The 20,595-nt window shown below is 43.5% G+C and overlaps 2 protein-coding genes across 4 annotated transcripts in view; one reads left to right on the top strand and one right to left on the bottom strand.

The window, feature by feature from the left end:
- Ten-m (teneurin transmembrane protein Ten-m) overlaps positions 1-20,595 on the bottom strand; it is a 332,752-nt gene that overhangs the window by 142,915 nt on the left and 169,242 nt on the right. The window contains exon 1 of one of the 3 annotated variants that reach the window (XM_032434778.2): positions 6,954-8,131. The exons of 1 other annotated variant lie outside the window; for it this stretch is intronic. In XM_032434778.2, coding sequence (XP_032290669.1) covers positions 6,954-7,266 — 313 coding nt within the window. In that variant the 5' untranslated portion in view covers positions 7,267-8,131. Of the gene's footprint in view, positions 1-6,953; positions 8,132-20,595 lie in introns of those variants that run through there. One more of the 3 variants, XM_015175934.3, reaches the window with a different exon arrangement.
- LOC6622441 (putative phosphatidate phosphatase) overlaps positions 17,596-20,595 on the top strand; it is a 62,692-nt gene continuing 59,692 nt past the window's right edge. Inside the window, exon 1 of the mRNA XM_032434428.2 lies at positions 17,596-17,644. The gene's annotated coding sequence lies outside the window, so the exon portion shown is untranslated. The remainder of the gene's footprint in view (positions 17,645-20,595) is intronic.

Raw genomic sequence — 20,595 nt, 5'->3', positions numbered from 1 at the left:
GCTGTCACAGCATTTCGAGCTATCGCTATTGAGATGCCGAAATATATAGGCGGCCACATCCGCTGGCTGATATATCCCCAAAAAAAAATACAAATCCCAGCAGCTGAATAACCCATGTAACTCGTCTCTGTTCCCCAAGGTAATAGCTCGAATTCAATTTTCAAAAATACCAAGCACTAAGTCAGCATTAATTTTGAATACGCAATCGAATACGAACGCCCAAATGTTCTCTTGGACTAACAATATTAAAGGCTGGCCGGCTGGCTGGCTGGCTAAGCGGCTTTGCGCAACAAAAATCAAATTATAATATGAACGAGTGAGCGTCTCTTTATCCTTTTTACTGATTTCATTTTTTACCCCCTTGCTCTAGGTGAGAGACCCTCAATAGCAGGAAATGCCAATGGGGCATAGCACACACTGAACGTAACGTGGCGCAAGGCGCAAGGGGTACGGCATAATGCTCTTGGCTAATCTCGAAATGACAAAGCGACATTAACGACCTATCAGCTATCAGGTGGTGCAACTGCATTGAGTGTGACTCCGAAACGTTGAAGATGGCGGAGAGCGAGCGCAGAGCACGTAGAAACAGCGCGCAGCAGGTCGGTAGGGTTCAGATCAAGTCCTTGTTGTTGGTCGGCTCACCTTTAACATACCTAACAAATTGTCGGTGCTAATTTATCTTTCAGCCGGGGATTGCCAGCTCGAGTATTGCTCATTTGCGGTTGTCCTGCGCATCATTAAAGTCTGGAGACCTTAGACTAACCCTCCCAACGTGTGCCAGGTTGAGTGCATGGGTATTAGGGCCTGTTCTGTGTGTGTGTGTGTGTTTCTCTCTGTGTTTGTATGTGTGTGAGTGTCCTTTTTTCTAGTCCCTTTGCGCTTTGCAAAAGTTGCTGTAGACAAAAAGGGCGTTCGTTTTGGCCTCCTGCTGTTTACGTGTAATTTTCCCAGCATTTTTCTCAGACATCCCTCTCTCTCTCTCTCTCTATTCGATCCGCTCGGTTTTCCCATTGTCTGCCTGTGTGTGTGTGTGTGTGTGTGCCTCTGACATTTTGAATATCCTAGCGATGTCAATTTTTTAGCTGCTACCTTTTTCTACTCCTTTTTGGCCTGCTACAAATCGCTTTGATTTACATAATTCTGCGCACAATTCGACGCATAGTTTTGCATATTTCTTGTTGTTGTTGTTGTTGTTGGGTGTTTGCATATTTTTTGACAGCTGTCAGGAAGTAATAAGTTGGAATTTTGCTCGCCGGCGCCTAGTCAGCTTCTGTCATTGACAGTTTCCGCAGCTCTCTCCCAACAAACCCAACAAAATCGGAAGAAAAAAAAAACGAGCAGAAAAAAAATTGTAGATATATGTAAAAAGATGCGAAAATCGCTGCAGACATTTTACAAATGTCGCTGCCATCGCTGTCCCCAGAGAGACGGGGTTCTGGAGTTTTGCAACACTGGCAATTGTAAAACATTTTAGTGCCCCCGAACAGGTCCTAATATGACAGCTGTGCTCATGGCATCATTAAAGCCAGACCGGGCACGCCAACAAGGTTGATTTCAAGGATTAGCCGCTGAGCAGCTTATCGACAAGTGAGGATTAGGCGGCCGGGCATCAGGACTTATCTGTTCTTAGGCAGGAGATCACTTAGGCCAAACAAGCAAGGCTGGGCACAGTTTGTGGCAAGCAGGTCTTAGAAATAATGCTGCTTAAACTTTAAGAAAACACTTTATATACGTTCCAATACATATTTTTACCTTAATTTGGCATTTTGCGGACAGTTTTCTATACTCTTGTCTAAGAACAAAACAAATACTCTTTCTTAAGTTTACCAACACTGAAAGTATACAATCTTCTTGTTATGTATGTGAACAAATTATGTTTTCCCAAACCTAAATGTTACGTATGTCACGTATAATTATATGTGAAACACCGGGCACATCGGGTTTGATAGAATTTGTGCGGCAGAAACTGAGGCACTCAGAGTCTTCTGCAACACTTGCAACACTTGCCACATCTGCCGCAAAAGAGAGTTTATAGAATATAGAATTGAAAAACGATTCAAATTCTATTTGGAACAACGAATTGCACTACGCGAACCGCGATTAGCCAGACTTTAGGCCGTCTTCTGATCGGAATAATTGTTATCTGTGAAAAGTGGCCGCTTTCGATGAACTTCCTTAAATAGATTGCGCCAATTGGACAATAGCTCTAAATCAAGTGGAACAGTATTGAAATATGCAATGCCATGAAACAGCGGAGAGCATTAAACAAATCCGAAGCATATCCAAGAAACGACCGCACCCGCCAACAATAATTGCCGCACAAATCCAAACAATACAAAAGATTGTGTTTATAGAAAAAAAAAAAGAAAACTAATAACACTGTAATCGAGTGTGCTCGACTTCAAAATACCCTGTAAATTATGGGACATAAAATATGTATACTTTTGGACATGGTAGTTAACCATAAGAGGATATAATGCGAATCGGTGCTTACCATTCGAAAGCCTTTCTAGCTCGTATAAAAAACAAAACTCAAAATCGATTTTTATCGATAGAAGACTTGATATTGACAAAGACTGATAAGTTCGTCTAGGATATGGCAGAGAAGAATATACAAATTTCAAGGCTCATGATCTTGTAGTTTCCGAGATCGACGCGATGATACAGACGGATCTGCAAAAGAACTTAGCTCGAAGTCCTGATCATGTTCGGACATGCCCACTTCTGGCTGCAACAAACAGTAAGACAAAATGAATATACCCATTTATAGCCATGTGTAATGAGCACAGGGTATATCAACAGCTTACATAACGAGTAAAACAATCGAATTAGTACAGTTGGAAGATACCACGTATCACATTTTATGGCTCATCGCTTAGTCAGTCACCGATTCGAATATGAGTCATGCATACCCTTCCTAACAAGCACTTTGTGTAGGGTATAACAAATCAATTTAATCCAAATACTAAAACGCATAAGTTTTTCCGAAAAAAAATAAAAAACGATTTCGCAAAGAAACCAAACGTACAAAAATAAACAACGCGGAGCGTCCGAAGTGGCCAAGTGGCTACTCAAGAACCGCCACCGGAGCCAAAGGTGGATACACACGGCCACATGCGCGGCGGCGAGCATGTGGGGGGAGTGTGGGGGGAGCGGCCTCATTAGCTGGTTGCGGGAACCATGCGAACCATGCGAGGGCGGAGGCGGGGGCTGGGTGCTTGCGGTCTGTTGGGATCATAAACTAATCAGGCGCGGCATAAACAAATAAGTTTTTGTTGTTTTGCGCTGCTGGAAAAATCAGTGTGAGAAAATTTGGAAGGCGAGAGATTTCAAATCGAATGCGACCTTGTTGGAATTTAATTTCGAAATGCGTTGCGTGTTTTTGACTTTTGTTTTTCTCTCTTCTTCTTCTCCTATTGCCATTGTGAATAAGCACGCGAAAGCGAACCATTTCTGGCAAAAGCTAATTTGGCTAATTTGGGCCTGGCCAGAATAAAAATATAGTCACTGATGCAAATCGGAAGCCATAAATAAACATATACAAATTTCCAATATTCTTGGCACTTGTTTCATATTTTTTTTCTATTACTTTTGTTTTTTTTTTTCTTTTTTTTTGCAATATTTTCACACATCAACAGCTGCCAAGCGAGAGCGGAATTTTTCTCATTTTCTATTCTTTGCGTATTTTTATGCCACCATAAAGACAACAACAACAAAAACAAAATAACGGAGAAAGAACACAACAACAAAAAATAACAGAAACCAAAAGAAGGCGCAAAATTTTCGCTCAGAATTTTTATGACAGGCTGTGGGCGGGTGGGGCGGTTGGTGCGAGTGTCTGGCGGGGGCGCGGGCGATGGCGGGCAACATCTATTGGTAGGGACTGTGTTGCCTTTACCAGCTGCCCGCTGAAGTGCTTCAAAATTTACGAGCCGCACACCCCCCCGCCGCCGCCACCACCACCCGCTGCACACCAACATTTTATTGAATTTTATTTCATTCGCCAAAAGTGAAGTGCCGAAAGTCTTCGTTGTTGTTGTCGGAATTCTGCTGTTGTTGTTGTTGTTGTTGTAGCAGTAGCCGTTTTGCAATTTATTGCTTGCAGTTACGAAATTTATTTCTGTGTTTTTGCTGTAAATTTACAATTTTGTTTTGCGGGATTCCACTCCACTCAACTTCTGCAGGTACAGCCCCGCCCGCCCGCTCGCTCACTCGCTGGCCGACGGACAGCCTTACAGCAGCATAGAAACCTTTATTCTTGCTATTTTTCTGCCTTACTTTCGTTCGTTCTCTCTGCCTTGTGTGTGTGTGTGTGTGTGTTTGTGTGTGTAATTCGTTTCGGCTTCAATTGTTTGGCAATTGTTTTTATAACGCCAGCCAGCAGCAGGTAGATGAAGTGAAAGAGCAAATGTCCAAAGATAAAGTTATGTAAATTCCATGCGTGTGTGAGAGAGCGAGTGAGAGTGAGCGGGAGAGGAAGGGAATTAGAGAGCGCAGCGTGGACAAATGCAGTAAACTTCAAAAGTAGGAAATAATAAAATTGACCCAAGACTTAAGGACTTAAATTTATGGATTGTGGCACACAAGCAAAAAGGGATATTCTTTTATTATCAAAGTAAAGCTGCCTAAAATAAGTTTATTCAAATTATGTTAACAACATGAACTTTAAAGACAGGCAATCTGTTATGTTAATTAACAATAGAAGTTAACATGAACGTTAAACTTGCTTAACTGCAACTAATCATATTTGATTCTAGATGCCAGACTTGACAGGAAGTTTGACAAGCAGCAAAAGAGTTGTTGGGCCCAATAAGCAGAGGTAGTCGCTGGGATTTATGTGACAGGCGGCGGCTTAAATGAAATTTGCCAAAGCAACAAACGGGCAAAATCAACGACAAAGGAAAAGGCACAGGGAAAGGCGGAGGGACGGACGGACGAAAGGATGGGATGCAGGCAGCGAGCAAACAAGCCCAGAGGACAACAGGCAAGGGGACGCAGGAGGGAACAAAGCCGAGCGCTGGCAATTGTAACCAAACTCCACTCGAAAACCCTAACTCGAGAGTTTTTCGAGGTTTTCCTCGTTTTCTCTATCTGACGCCGCAGCCGCAGGCGTCGCATTTGGAATTCTTTAACATGCGGCCGGGAACGAGCCTTGGCTTGGTTCGGTGGAAAATGCGACAGGGGACGGGAGACGGGGCATTGCGTCGCATAATTTGCTGGCTCTATATTTTTTTATTGTTGCTGCAGACGCTTTTATATTTTATTATTAAGACAAATAATGGAAAAGCCACTCGCTCAGCCGGAAAAATCCATGTTGCAGCTGGAGAGAGAGAGAGAGAGAGAGAGAGAGAGAGAGAGAGGGGACCCAATCTGAATGTCAACCCATTTGTCGAAAGTCGAATTCACTTTGCCAGCGATCCGGGGACTCAACGTGGCTTTTCTCTAATTTGTTTAATTTATGCAAAATGTTGGCGATAAGCGCCGCTAATTTGTACAAACTTGTCGCAAGTTTTTCACGGGGTTATGAAAATGCCACCAAAAACGAAAATGAAAATGAAAATGCGCTGCGCCATTTTCATTTGCCAGCTCGCTAGCTTCATCCAAAGTTTCCCCTCGACGCACAGCTTAAGGGGCTTAACGCGGCCAGCTTAGCCGAAATAATTATCGAATTTCAATCGAAGCAGGGCACAATGCATCCAATTGGCGACTCGCAAATGAGTTTACATTCTTATTGGAATTATCACAATTCATTTGCGAAATCACAAAGTCCGTTAAATAAACTGCTTTCACGACTTTTCTTTGAACTTGTCAAATGAAAACCTTTTTAAGCTAGAAGGACAACTTCGAAAAGTTTAATTGACAATCTTACAAAACGTAGAAAAAGTTCGTGAATAGAGAAATTCTGAATACAAAATTTAAAAATAAATCAGAAAATAATCAATTTTTGGCCTCAGAATTAATTGAAATAAAAAACATTTTAACTAAAATAATTAAAGGGGGAATTGAATCAACAATTTTATAGAGCTTCTACAACAAATTTAATAAAATTGTTTAATTAATAACTAATTGTTGCTTATTTAAGATAATCAAGATGGGTTTAGAAGTTTTCATTTGAAACGCAAAAAATAATCAAGATAACTAACATATATAAAGTCCATATACGACTTTCCTAACGAACTTTTCTCTAATCGGAAATGAAAACCCTTTTCAGGTAAAATTTATAAAGAAGGAATTATTAAAAGTTTCATCGTTTCATCTTATAAAACTTTTACGATAAAGTTGTCTAATATTAACCTATGAAGATAAGAAATTCTCATTCTAAGCACGAACAAAGGTTAATTAATGGAAATTAAAAAAATGTTGAGCTATTATTATCAAAGGAGCAACTAGTCGAAATACTATAAAATTGTTGTCTTAGAAATTCGCATGCGAAACTTGAAAAAATATTAACACAGATCTCATTTATAGTTAAAGTATTGTATAGAATAGTTATACATAAGATTTAAAAGATTTCGAAAAGTTATTCGAAATTCGAAAAGAATGCCTAAAAATGTAAGTTTTGAATAAATATAGAAATACTTTAATAGATCAAACATGGACCATTTCAGGGCATTCGACTTAAGTCTTGGAATCCATAATTTATTTTCTCATTGAAAATGCTTAAAAAGTGTAAACATATTTTAATTATTATTATTTTAGGCTGTTCAAAACATTTAAATGCACGAAAAATGCATTTTTGTTTTTCACAAATCTCAAACGAAAATGAAAGAGAATATTAGACAAAAGGAAAGCAAGAACAAAAGGAGGAAGAAGCACACACAAATTATGAAATAATTGAAACTTAATTTGAATTGAAAAGAAAAAACAATTGGCCGGGGCCGGGGCCGGGGGAGAGGATTTCATGTGATGCACTGCAGCAACCGAGTCAAAGTGTACCGTTCTTATTCACTCACCTTGTCTGCCGTGTGTGCGCTGGGCCGTTGCGTTGGCTGCGTTATCCAGTTGACGATTCGGCAAATGCTGATACTCGTAATCGTAGTGCGAGGACTGCTGAGCGGCGGCAGCGGCCGCGGCTGAGGCAGCGGCTGCGGCAGCGGCGGCGGCGGCGGCGGCTTGTAAATTCTGTTGGTTTTGATGCTGGAGCGTTTGGCTGTGCAGCGGGACGCCGGAGGCGGTGTGGCGGCCGGTCATGGGCAGGGTGCCGGGGCAGGGGCCGCCGCCCGCGTCGCGACAGTCGAGCGTGGACTCAAACTCGTAGGGATTCATTGTGGTCGACTCCAAAGGACATTCGTCGTCGTCGGTGTCGGTGCCACCGTCGTAGAGGCTGTCCGTGTGACGGTATGCGTGATGCTGGCTCTGCTTTGAGAACTTAATTTTGGCGGCTTTTGCGGGCCCAGAAAGCCGACACTCGGTACAGACAGACGAAATAGATGGCGAGAAGGCGAGAATGAGTAGAGTAGGAAGAGTGAAACGAAAGAAGGGACCAAAGGGAAGTCAGCTCCGTCCGCTCTGTCCGCTCAGGGAACTGTTAACGCTTGATGCGGCGACTAGCAACAATTTTTCACTGCACTTTGCACATTTTATCCAATTCACTTTGAACTTCAATTTCTTGTTACGCTTTTTCTATTCGTTGTAATAATTTCTTCTATTTTGATACTCTTTACTTTGCGCACATTTTGGTTGTCTTTCTCACTTGTGTCGGCACTTGTCTTATGCCTGCTTCTGCTGGCGGCGTTTGCTGCAGCGAATCATCAACAAGAATCAACACGATCGAAGAGATTTCACAATATTTAAAATTGATTTTGGTTTGCAATTTTTGTGGCCAATTTACTGTTGCACGAAATCAATTGAAAGACACACGCGATAAACGCGACAAACAAAAAGGAGAACGAAAAGGAGACCACGAGTCAGGCAGGACAAGACGTTTACTTAAACATACACACAGGTGCGATTGCGGAGCAAGCGGTAAATTTCTGTAGTAATTTTCGATTGCGTTTGCTTTTGCTTTACGCTTCAACTTGAGCGTCGAGTTCGACTTCGACGGTCGTTTGTTTGTTGCGCGACGGCCGCGTGGCGTGCGGGTCGGCTCAAATGCGAAGTGAATTCAGCGAGCGACGATTTCAAACTAACTTGCTCGGAGCAAATGGTTCTGTATGCTGGCGCACACAAGCAAGAGCGTTAGCAAGGCATTGTGAAAGAGAGGGAGTGCGAGCGCGAGCGCGACTGAGACCGAGACCGAGAGAGCGCATGCAGTCTTCGTTCAGTTTTGCCACTCAAAGCAGCTGAGCGCATCGCAGAGCGCAAGTGTCGTGGGAGGGCTCTGATGCTGCGTGCATTGTTGTTGTTTTACTCGTTTGACTGGTCTGCCGTCGCTGAGAACGCTCTGCGCATGACGTCGCTGCCGATGCGCCAGCAGCGCTGCCGCCGACCCCAAGCTGCAAAGCGCTTAACGAAACTCTGCTGATTAGTTTTGAAGGTTAAAAAAGTGCGTTGAAGTTTTGGCAAAGCTTGCCGACAACGCAGGGGAAATATTTATATGTATGCGCTTAGGGGTGCTAACTGCGCTCACAGTTTCGTTCAAATTTATCTGCTGCTATTGACTTTTAACAGTGACAGCAAACAAGGCTAGCATAACAGACGACGCTAACGGCAATTTACATTGACACTGTTAAATACGTGTGTTATGTTATTTCTAACAGAACTCAAATTCTAATGTGTTTATTGGCCAGATATCCAAACAATTTAAGTTGCTTAAATTTAGAAATTCAATTCAATTAGCTGACTCAAATTTCTCCCCCCACTTAATTAGGATTTGCAGTCACCTATGATTCCGCTGGAACAAAGCAAATCTCATACAAAAACATTCTCCCATAAGCTGTCACACTCAAAAAAAAAAAAAAAAAACGCAAGGGAAAAGGAAACAAAAAATTCTTCAACTTCATTAACGTTGCAGTAAAGTTTTAGTCCAAACGCGTTCTGGACACAATGCAGCGAGAGGAACAACCGAAAAACTTTGCTTAGCAGCCGAAAAATGGGCAACGCAGATTCACAAGGGGCAAGGACAGGGGTGTAGTTGACTGTGGTAGGGAGGGGGCAGGGGGCTGTACGAAAAGTTTAAAATGCTGACAGTGAAGTTGTCATTTAGCGCCGAAGCAGCACCAACAACAACAACAACAACAACAACAACAACAGCGACGGCCGAACACAGTGTGTCCAAAACTCTGGCTAACGAAGCAACAGACAATGGACAGGCCAAAGAGAAAGAAGCAGAAAATTGCGTTATAAGCAAAGTAAAGGACATTTCGCTAATGGCTTAACTTTTGAGCAGGTTTTTGGGGGCCAATCCGCATCCGCATCCATACGCTCGTGTAGCGGAAGTTGTTGCTGAAGCTTTTTTGACAGCTTTGATGCAACCGAAGAAGAAGACCAAGCAGAAGAAGTAGAAGAAGATGTTCTTTTCACGGAATGTGGCAACGCCGCATGACACGCTCCAAGCCTGAAACTGAAATTATTTGCGTAGCATTTGCAACTGGTTTTTCCGCTTTTCCGTTTTTCCGTTTTTCCTTACACTTGCCTCAGACTACTTGCGCTCCGCCCCCGCCTGCCTTGCACTGCTGCTGTCGATGAAAAGTCAATTTCCTGTTGTGCACAAAATGTCAAGCATTCACCAGCTGAGCCCAGAGACTTGGCACCAGCCCGAATCGCTTGCAACTGACACATTGCAAATTTTGTCACAAAACAGTCGAGCGTTTAGCACCCGGATCCTTGCGAGGTCACAGGATGACTTCCTACAGGACTATCGAATTGTCTAATGTGTGAGAGGGGGAAGACGTATTAAAAGTTGACTGAGTCGTCTAGCTAAACACTAAAACTGGAAGCTTAGGCTCTTCAAGTTCAAATTCTATTTCAAAAGATCAACATCGCGAGAAGAAGCAGCAGCAGAGGCATAGTAGGTGCTTCCAGAAAGGGAAGTTCAATTACAGCTCGATTTACGTTCAAATGCGGGGTAACTGCTAGTCGATCACATTCGAGTGCAGCTATTATTATTATTGTGCTGTATTTGAAATTTATTTAAACAAGGTACGGAAATCCAACTCCATGCTAAACATATTAAATTCCGCAGCAATTCTCATAACTAACACAAAAATTGTTGGATTTTGTATTAAAAAATTGTACAAAAAACTTTAACTATTCATTTTGCTAACAAAACTTTAAATTGTTTAATTTATTAAAACAGTTTTTTGGCTTTCTTTAAATTTAAAGAATTTAATACAAATTGTAGCCAAAGTGGAAAGGTTTTATGGCTTGCAAATTTACCTGTATATAGCTTTTGTCTAGTCGTGCATGCCCGACTTGAGTCCTTGTCAAATATGCATTTTATTGAAGTTTTTGTTTAAAAGGACCTTTACGTTTTATCAGAGTTTCGGTTGCCCAACTTTCCCAGATATCGAATAACATTAGTTTTCAGAGAGCCTTTTCAATGGCAACATCTGTGCTCCCAGTCAATTATTATAGTCGTTCCTTTAACAGTTGACTCTGCTGCAGTTCGAGCACAAAAACTTGCTGCCAAATTGACTTCCCGTTTGGCCAGAGCTCAAATTTCTAACCAGGGGAAAAAAACAAGAGGAAAGGCTTCCTCTGCGTGCGAACCACACAGACTTTGCACATTTGTTGCATTTCAGCTTAATTTTGCAATTACTCTTGCACTGCCCCATCCCCCCACCACTCTCTCCGTCTCGCTCTGCCTCTGCTGGTGGCACACACATGCACTTGGTGTCCTGTTTAAGGACAAACAACAGCGCGTTGTCCTGCCTTGTCTTTTAGCCTGCACTTAAATCTACAGCCAGGAAATTTGATCAGCACTTAAAATCTGCGGGCAAGGGGTGATGTGCAGAATGAGGGCGGCAAGGACTTTAAAAAGTTGCAACAACAAGTGGCACAAATAGCTGCTGCTGCTGCTGCTGCTGCTCAACTCTTGACCCGCAAGCTTTGAACTCTCGGCAGCTTTGAACTCTCGCTGAAGCCACAACAACAACCAAACGTTGCGGCATTTCCTGCGTCAATTTTCACATTATAAAGAAAACAAAGCCAACAACAACAACAACAACAACAACAATCGGGGGAAAAGCGGAAACTGGCCGAAAGGCAACGCCAGCCATTGGAATGCAGGTCATTTTGGGCGCCGAGCGCGACTCCAGAGCGGCTCATTTTGCAGCCCAGTTTGCAGTTGTTGCCACAATTCCAGCAAATGTGTGGCACATACGCATCCATATGCACACACATATACATATATATATATATATATATATATATGCATGTATATATCTGGATATGTGCGTGCAGCTTGCAACGGCCAGCGATCGAAGTGTACGCAAAAAATGTACGCATGGCATTTTCTACGGCGGCCAAAAATAAAATAGAGTAGAGAAATTGAACAGGACACGCGCAAAAGGACAACGATGAAGCGTACAGAAGATGGCCAGCGCTGACAATGAGTGGCAGGCACTTTGTGCCCCAAAGAGGGCCCCTTCTACTTACTCGCCGATAGCCATGAGAAATAAAATTACGCCAGATATTGAATTACGCTTTTTAAATTACAAAAATATTTTCGCGATTGCATTAAACGAAAGGCGAACTAATTAAAGGGGATTTCGCCGCTCTGCTCGGTCCATTGTCGCGCAATCCAATTTCTGTGCTGCAAATGAAGTTCTGAAGTCCCGGCCTAAAGTGCTCCATTGTGCCACAAAGGCGTATCCCGTAATGGCTGCCAGCAGGCAGTTTTACACGCTGCTCAACTCAATCTTCTGACCAGGTCAAGAGCTGCGAAAATTCCCAACTGACTGGGCAAATCGTAAATACAATTAGAAGCCAAGGCATAAGCATGTGTCGCTGTTGCTTTTTCCATTTGCCTGCTTCATTGCCCCTTTTACACTGGCCGATATGATGCGTTGATCCGCTTGGAACCTGCCGCCATTCAACAGCTGCCACTTAGACAAAGGACGATGTTGCATTGAAAGAATTATGAGCACTTGCCACAGCCACCCATGCCCGCCACAGCCCTTGCAACTCGCGCAGTCTGCGGGCGGGCGGCGCGCCAAACAAACAATGCATCAATCAATAAAGATTTCCGCACCTAATAAGAGGCGCCTCTCCCTGGGCCATCATTGACGCTGGTAACCAATTAAACGCCAAGAGTCGCCGCCGTTGCCTGCGACCAAGGTGTTAATCGAATTACAGCCCTCTGGCGCATTCCCCCTCAACATCACCCATCCCGCCGCACAGTTAGGAGCAGCTGCCTCTGCCACGGCTCCATTTTCATTGTCAGCATTGCTGTCGTTGCTTGCGTTTCCATATTTTCAAATTTGAATTTTCTATTTCGCCAGAGTCGCAGCACGTCGACACTTTGTGTGGCCCAGACGCATTCGACTGGTGGCTAGCGGCTGCTCCGCTTCATGAATGTGCTCGTCAAGAATATTACGCAATGTCGCATGGAAAAGCTACTCTTGAAGTTTCTATCGAAATTGGAGTACCAGCTGCGAGTTACAGTTTCCACATCTTTCACGAGCTTCTAATAATAGATTATATATGTTTGGGCTTGGCAGAAGTGTCTCAGAAGAAGAGGAAGCTGGGAATCTATATACCAGGCTTGGCGTATTTGAGTCGAAATCGATAATTATCGATATGATACGATAGTTTTTGACTGCATTTAAAATATTTTGTGGCACTGACATATTCACAAAATGCCAGACTTGAGGGAAGAGCAGCCGGCATAAATTTATGACTTGAATCTATCTAGTCTATTCCAGCTAAATTTCCGAAATATCAGCTAATTATTTGACATAATAAACATTTCAATAGCTTAGCAAAGTTATAAATGTAACACGTTTTAATGGCTCTGGGACCGGCGAGTGCATAAGCTCGGCCCCAACTGGAACTCGGAGTTGCCTTTCAGCTAGAGGAAACCCACCCGGCGATTGAGCTAGTCCCTGCCGCAAACCCAATCTTTGGCTGTCGCCTGGCAAGGACCTGCGACGCTGTCACCACGTGGGCGCTGTCAACACTGCAATTACGAAACAATTTCGACAGCATGTTCTAAAATTGGAGAGCTGAAAGTGGAGCCGCTTCCCTCCGATGGGGCCACACACAAATACACGCCGCCAATGATCGTCATCGAGGCGATGGCTGTCAACGAAATATGTAAAAAAAAAAAAAAAATGAGAAAGAAGAATAAAAGTTGAAATGGTTGGCATAAAATTATGCAGATGCAGATGCAGATGCAGTTGCAGATGCAGTTGCAGATGGAGGCGACTTTACCAAATTCAATGCCAGAGCAGAGACCCGCTCCCAGACCCGCTCGTGCTCAGACTCTGCTGCTTGCAATACCCTGTACGGTTTGCAAATGGAAACAGGAGTATATGGATTCTGTGCTAGTGTATGTGTATGACTCACTCCTGTTCAGAACGTAGATCAGAGTCTTTTAAGTCCTTCTGACTATTTGTCTGCATCAACGCTTCACTAAACTACGCAAACTACGAGAGCTAGAGAATTGAAAGTTCGTATGTTTCGATAAAAATCGATTTTAAGACTTAGTCGAGAACTCTCATTTAGTATACACATATTAGAAATATTTCCGTTCTTGGGTTCGTCTGCCCGTATTTTGTAGTCGAGACTACAGCGTTCCCATTTGTTGTTGCTGTTGTTGGCACACACATTTGGCAGCCGTTTTCAACACCTTTCGAAAACTCACGCTTCATTTGCATGTAACCATGACACGACAGACACATGGAGCGAACACCGCACGACCACCGACGCTGACGCTGACGCTGACGGCGACGCTGGCGCAGACGCAGACGCAGATGGCAGATGGCAGAGACTAAAGTCAGTGGGACTGAGGCGGAGTCCTCCGGCTGTGCCATGCCTGGCAGCATCCTTGTCGCGGTGACAGCGCAACCGAGTGACAACCGCAAAGTAAGACCGCATATATCAGAAATAATAATAACGCACAGAACCAAAACCCAATTGGAGGTTGCCTTTGGCCTGACAATCGAATCGTTGCAAATATTTTCGGGTGTTGCTGCGGGGTTCGGCGCGGGGCGTGGCGGGGCGGGCCAACTGCCGCTGCTGCTAACGACGCAGCTGCATATTTTGTCAACTCCATATACATATGTATGCTTAAATGCCAAAGGGGTTGCCCCGACAAAGACGCCAGCCAAGCTGTAGGAGGTTGGCCAGGAGGGGGGCATGGCTTGTGGGTGGGCGGCGGGCCTTGCCTAAGAACTTTAACGAATGTGTCCGCCTCGCATCGAATGATGATGTCTGTCAGGCCAAAAAGGTGATAAGCAATTCGATTCAACGACCACCCGACCGCCCGCTGCAAAGTGGAAGCATCAGAGGATGCACTTGCTCTTGGCTTTGCCAATTTACAGGCACACCCTCGCTTGGCAAAACCGGAAGGATACATGCTGGGGCGTTCCCAAATAATTTGTAATTGTTGGAGGAGACATCAGGCAGCAATTGCTGATGAGCTCGGGTTTCGTGTATTCGCTTTGGTCTCACAATGGCTGTGACTAATGTGTGGCCAGGCTTTCGATGGCTGTCATCTAATCGTCTATTAATTAACATTCTGCTCGATTCAATCATTTGTTTGCGAAATACAACAGTTTTTTCTACACGCGACAGCACCTCCCTTTTGTGCTTTTGGCTCTTTGTATACCCTGTACTTCTTGAAAATGGGTAGCATTGCTTGTACTCTTGTGATATATTGAAGCCCTGCAAGACATAAGATAATCTTAGTTAAAGAACCGAACCTCTTTAAGAATGCATCTTGCCTAAGTAAGAATAAATGTGGTCGCTGAATACAGGGTATCTGCCAGTCGGCCACTGTGTCATTGTACATTTCTCGTTTCTTTGTGCAGCGGGTCTCCTTTTTATTTCTTACTAATTGCAATTTAATTTGTTTATTTCGCGCTTTGGCAAAATTCAATTCTCGTTCTTTCTTTTGCTGTTTAGAAAATGTGTTGGAGCAGGCAGCGGGACGTGGCAGGGGTTTTGTGTCTTCTTAAATACGTCAAGAGATTTATGCAAATCCATGCAAATGGCCAACAAGGCGAGTGACACACAAGGAGGCGAGCAATTCGTCAGCTGTCAGCTGATTGGCCAGCCAATTAAATTCCCTAAAAATTTGCGAGCCTTGCTAATGCTCTCTCCAACGCTCTCGTGCATCAATCTTAAGCTGTCTGGCCATTTGCAGCTGCGAGATGTGCGTTTTTTTGGAGCTGCTAAAAAAATAGACAAAAAACTGTCGACAAAACGCAGTGGGACAAACGACTGCAGCAACGATCATCAACAAGTTCATCAACAAGCGGACTGGCAGGAGCAGAAAGAGAAGCAGGAGCAGGAGCAGGAGAAGCGGGAGCAGCGGGAGCAGAAGCTGTGGCATCCATAAACGCTTGTTGATTACCCGCAGCCTTGCCACAGTTTCGCATGCTGCGCGTTTTCAAGATGAAAGAAAAAACCCTGCAAGTTATTTGCATTTGCCGCTGGATCTGTTTCACTCCAAGAGTTCGCGAATAGACGAGGCCACGTCCATTTCTTTTTTCTTGCTCCCTTTCGTGGCTTGTGGCTAAAGCGGAAAGTGTTTCGGCGGCGGAGTCGGGCGCACGGGCAAAATACCATCGGCCACCCTGCAGCCAGCGGCTGACGCGCATTAAATCCACACCTGGCTGGCTGGCTGCCTGCCTGGCATCAGCATCAGCATCCAACTTGGCCATCTTTTGGGGGCAGCAGCAGTGATGCAGAGCGGGAGGGAGGGGCATAAAATGGAATAGAATTGCAGATTCATTTCACTTAGCGGTGAAAGGCGAGTTCGCGCAAGCTGATGTCCTGCAGGACAGTTGGCAGCTCTGAAGGTAACCTTTGTGCGGTCTTTTGCTTTTCCCTTTCCTTGGCTACCTTTCGGGAAACCAACACAAAGCTCATGACAAAGCTATCTTGATGATAAGCAGATCTTAACGCCTACCCAATGCAGCGGGCATTATATAGATGTTAAGATAATTTCACCAGTCTGATATTTTAGACATTTTGCCTTAAGTCCTTGAGAGTATTATTAGACAAAGATAATTGAGGCATCAATTTTTTGTGGAATTGTTTCAAGTCTGAAGCTACCTTAGTTAACAATTTTTTGTAATCTAGCAGAATTTATTGATAGCTAGAAGAGCACCTTTACTTTTTTTTATGAATTTATGTTATCCTTTCTAGCTACCCTAGCTTCAATAGAACAGAAAGGAGCGCGTATTACATGGAACGTCAAACTGAGTTTTGAACGTTTTCTCAAATACAGAGTATCTTCTAATCGATCACTTCCTTTAAAAGGAGCAGCCCAAACCGAAAACCTTAACAGCGTTATTGCATTTGTTTCCATGAGTGCAAAACTCAGTTTAATAAGTTTCCCCAAGCGCTGAGTATCTTCTAGTCGAGCACTCCCCCTTGCTCAGCTTGAGCAGGAGCAGTTAACAGGCTTGCAAATTGTTGAAATAAGCTATTCTCTCGCATTTCGTATAGCACATATTGTTTCTTGGCAAATATGAAATTCGATTTGTGCTGAGATTTCTCTCAACTTGTCTCCCAACAGTCCGCCCCCCCTCCGTTCGGGAACTTCCCCCCCCCCCCCCCCCCCCCCCCCCCAGCCAAAGAGGGGCGAGAGGAGCGCCCACTCATCTGATTGGCCTGCAGCAAACTTCTTTATCGGCTACGGCTTTTCTTATACTTTGCTGCTGTTTTTTCTCTTTTTTTTTTTTTTTTGCTGTTTTTCCTTCACGCTGTCTTGCGGCAAAGTTTGTCGCGTCACTTGGCCCGTCTGTCTTGGCAGCTGGGCTCGTCGCGCCGCGTCCCGCAGCCAGGATCGCAATGCGCATCCTGTGCGACTACATCTTCTGGCTCACAATAAGCCACTTATACAGCTACTAGTTTTTCCATTTTTCCTTCGCTTTTCTTTTTCGCCTTTTGTTTTTGATTTCGTTATTCGCAAGCGAAATTGAATTAAAATTTACATTTTTAATCATTTGTGTAGCATGCGACGCTGCTTTAGTTTATCGTCCTGCGCCCGCCCCGCGACAGCCTGTAGCTGGATCTGGTTCTGGATCTGGCGCTGGGTCTGTATCTGGCAGCAGCTTCTATCACTGCGTGTCCTTGTCTCGTTGCAATTCATTTTCCAGTTGTCAGGTTCGCCTTATTCGCAGCGCATTCGCATTTAATTAGTGTGAAAAGCGCAAATAATTTGTCTCCTCTTTATTTGGCGCCTTTCAAGCGACTCGTGTACCCTAATTGGCTTAAAATTAATAACAATCATTAAATGCACTTATGCTGGCATTATCATTATGCCTATTGCCCCGATTGTTGCCACTCGCCCTCGAACGACCGAATGCATTTTCTTTGTCGTTTCGCTTGCCATTTTCTTGCATTTCCCTCGATGCCGCATGATGCAATGCAAACGAACTTTACATTATTATCTGTAGCTCTTGGCACCTCTGCCGTTTTTCATTTATACCCACATCAGTCGCATTCTGCAGCTTGGCATTACGGTGTGCCAATTGGAATTTCAAGCTTTAAAGGACCGCAAAGCTCTGTGAAGTGAAGTTCTTAAGGGGTGAGCGACATATGTCTGACAATCAATCTCTCTTATAAAGAGTTATAATAAAGGAAGTGTATGTTTAACAAAGAGAGAGAGAGAGAGAGAGATTTGCTTGTTTACAATTTAGTTAAAACCTGTCTTAGCATAGGTCTAAATATTATCATAATCAAAGAGGGAGATAGAGAGAGAGAGAGAAGATAGATTTATCACGTTTTTGTGCTTGTGACAACATAATTAAATTAATTTACTATCTAATCATACAAAAATAGAGTTTAAATTAAAAACATTTCCAAGTTTTTTCAATCGTTTTTTGTTTTTGTTTTTTTTTTCCAATCCTAATTTGTTTAAAGTGCAATTCGTGTGCACCTTTGGAATAATTGCATGTGGCATTCCATGTAAACCATTTTGGTATTGAATTGCACTCAAATCCAAAAACTGGAATATAATTAATGTCACAAAGAATTACTTTAAAATGGACACTTTTTGCTGTTTACCAATAATTAGGCTGAATTTCGAGCTCAATTTGTTGCTGTTTCAGTCTTGCGTCATTTGCATTCATTAAATATTTGAATCATATTCCAATTTAGTTTATATAAATATTTCGTTTATTTTTATGCTATTTACTTGCACAGCTACCCCACCTCCCATCTCTCACGTCCCCCAGTCAGCCGAGTCCCGTGGTCCGTGGCCCGAGTCCTGTGCAAAGTGCGCACTCATATGGAATATTTTCGATGATGATCAATTTGGCAAATCCTGTTTTGGGGCTTGCGCCATGATGCCAGCCAGTTGAATTTGTTGCTGTTGCTGTTGTGAAGTTGGTTAATAATATTAAATTTGCCGAGCAGCTGCAGCAACTGAAGCGCTGAGCGTTTCCCCCGATGCTGCATGGGTAATTAATTGATAGACTTTGGGGGGTAGGGCCGGGTATATGCGTGTGCACAGGTGCCCAAAGTAGGCCTTATTGCCTGACTGCTGCCAAACAGTCTTGCTGACGAATTGAGCTATTGACGCATTGGCGAACAAACTAGATTCATTGTAGTTGTTGTTGTTGTTGAGCGCAAATTAAATGCAAATTCAATTAATTTGAAGCAAACAATTTGCTTAAATTAATTAATTGAATGTGAATCTAAAGTGCTTCCAATTTAACGCTGAAGAGCAGCACAGACGCAAGGCGTGGGGGGAAAGGCTGCTGCTTGAGTGCGCGTGTGTGTGCGTGTGTGTGCGTGGGCGTGGCATTTATCGAAAATTATTGGCATGAAATGTTTTTGGGCAATACATGAAGCGTGTTAAATGAAAGGGTGTAGCACAGGGGGCCGGTGCGGCGGGAGGCTGCTCGGTTCGATGCTCGGCTTACCGCAAACGCTGGCAACTCTGGCGTATGCGTAATTTGCATTTGTGTTGCATTGGATTGCGCTGCATTTCGTTGCGTTGCGCTGCGTTGCGTTGCGTGCATTAAGTAAACTGTTCACTTGAAAATCAACTCTAAAATAAACAGCAGCCACCAAGATGCACACAAATGCAAATACAGTGTGCCCATGTGTGTGTGTGTGTGCGAGTGTGTGTGCGTGTGGGCGTGCGGCTGCCGCAGTGCAAATTTTCGGGCCGCTATGAAAATGGCTCTTCAATGGTTAACCAACAATATGGCAACAACTGCTGCAAATTCAATGGCTGACGGCCATTACAGCTTTCCGGCTAACAGCCCAGCCCAGCCCTTTCAACACCTCCTGCCCCATTATACGCCACTCCACTTCAAACCCCCCCCCCTACCTCACCCACTCTCTGTGAAGCCAGCACAACTAGTGGCACATTTCTACAACCAATTTTGTTTGCATTTTATATTTGCCAAGTTTTTATCGCTCGTTATTCACGTTCGCTCGCCAGAGAGCAGCAAATTATGCGCTTGATTAATATGCGTTCAATGTAAGGTAGCGCCCCCCCTCACCCACCACCCACCACCCATCAATAGTGCCACCCACTTTCAACCTCTCCACCAACAGCACTGGCAACTGCATTGCTGTTTATTTTAATAGTTTAATGTGCGTGTGTGTGTGTGTGTGTGTGTGTGTTTGCCTTTAGTTGTTGTTTTTTATACCCTAAGAGCATTGGAAATGAATTTAAAGGCTATATTGTTTTTGTGTGAAAGTGTGTAACAGGCAGAAGGCATCTGCGATCCGCTTCATCGGGCAGATGAGCTCCGTCGATTGAATCATGTCTGTCTGTCTGTCCGTCAGTAGGAAAGCGTCTCGAGCTACAAAAACAATCGATTTGAAAGCAGTTTGGTTTTTTAACCTAAAGTCGAGGATTATACGAACTGGATATATCAAACCAGATATGTGGGTTCTTGTTTAGGGTATATGCATTAAAAATAAATCAATTTTTGTATACCCCCAACCAGACGTCCCCTAACTGTAAAACAAAGATAGGAAATTTCATAAAGATCGGACATTAAAAGCCGAGATGAATTTGAGTAAGAAAAGAAGAAAGCTATATGATGTTAAAGGGTATATGCTAGTCGGGCACGCCGCATCCGAACACGCTACTTGTTTTTAGAGTTGTTGCTGCTTTATTTGTTATTGTAATTGGCGAAGCCAGCGCCCGAAATGGCAAACTGCAAATTTGCGCACGGCAAATGCAACGAATTGTAAATTATTGTAACTTTTATGAATTTACGCAAATTGAAGCAACCAAAAACAACAAACAATTGCAATGAGCTCTTGGCATACATTGTACATTTGTATATATAAATGTACATGCACAATATATATGTACATATGTGCATGTTTCTGGCCTGAAATTGGAAGCGAAACTCAATCAATTTTTTCATCTGCTCGCTGAGTGCAACTTGGCAACTTGGCAACTATGAAAATGGGAAAGTTCACAAATCTGTTTGGCTGGCATTTTCACAGTTCGAATTATTAATCATGATGCTTAACACAAATAAAACTAAACTGAGACATGTCACAAAA

Source organism: Drosophila virilis, chromosome 3 (genome assembly GCF_030788295.1).
Source record: "Drosophila virilis strain 15010-1051.87 chromosome 3, Dvir_AGI_RSII-ME, whole genome shotgun sequence".
NCBI classification, from domain to species: domain Eukaryota; kingdom Metazoa; phylum Arthropoda; class Insecta; order Diptera; family Drosophilidae; genus Drosophila; species Drosophila virilis.
The sequence above is the reverse complement of the archived record's forward strand: the minus strand, read 5'-3'. Positions and strand labels throughout refer to the sequence as shown.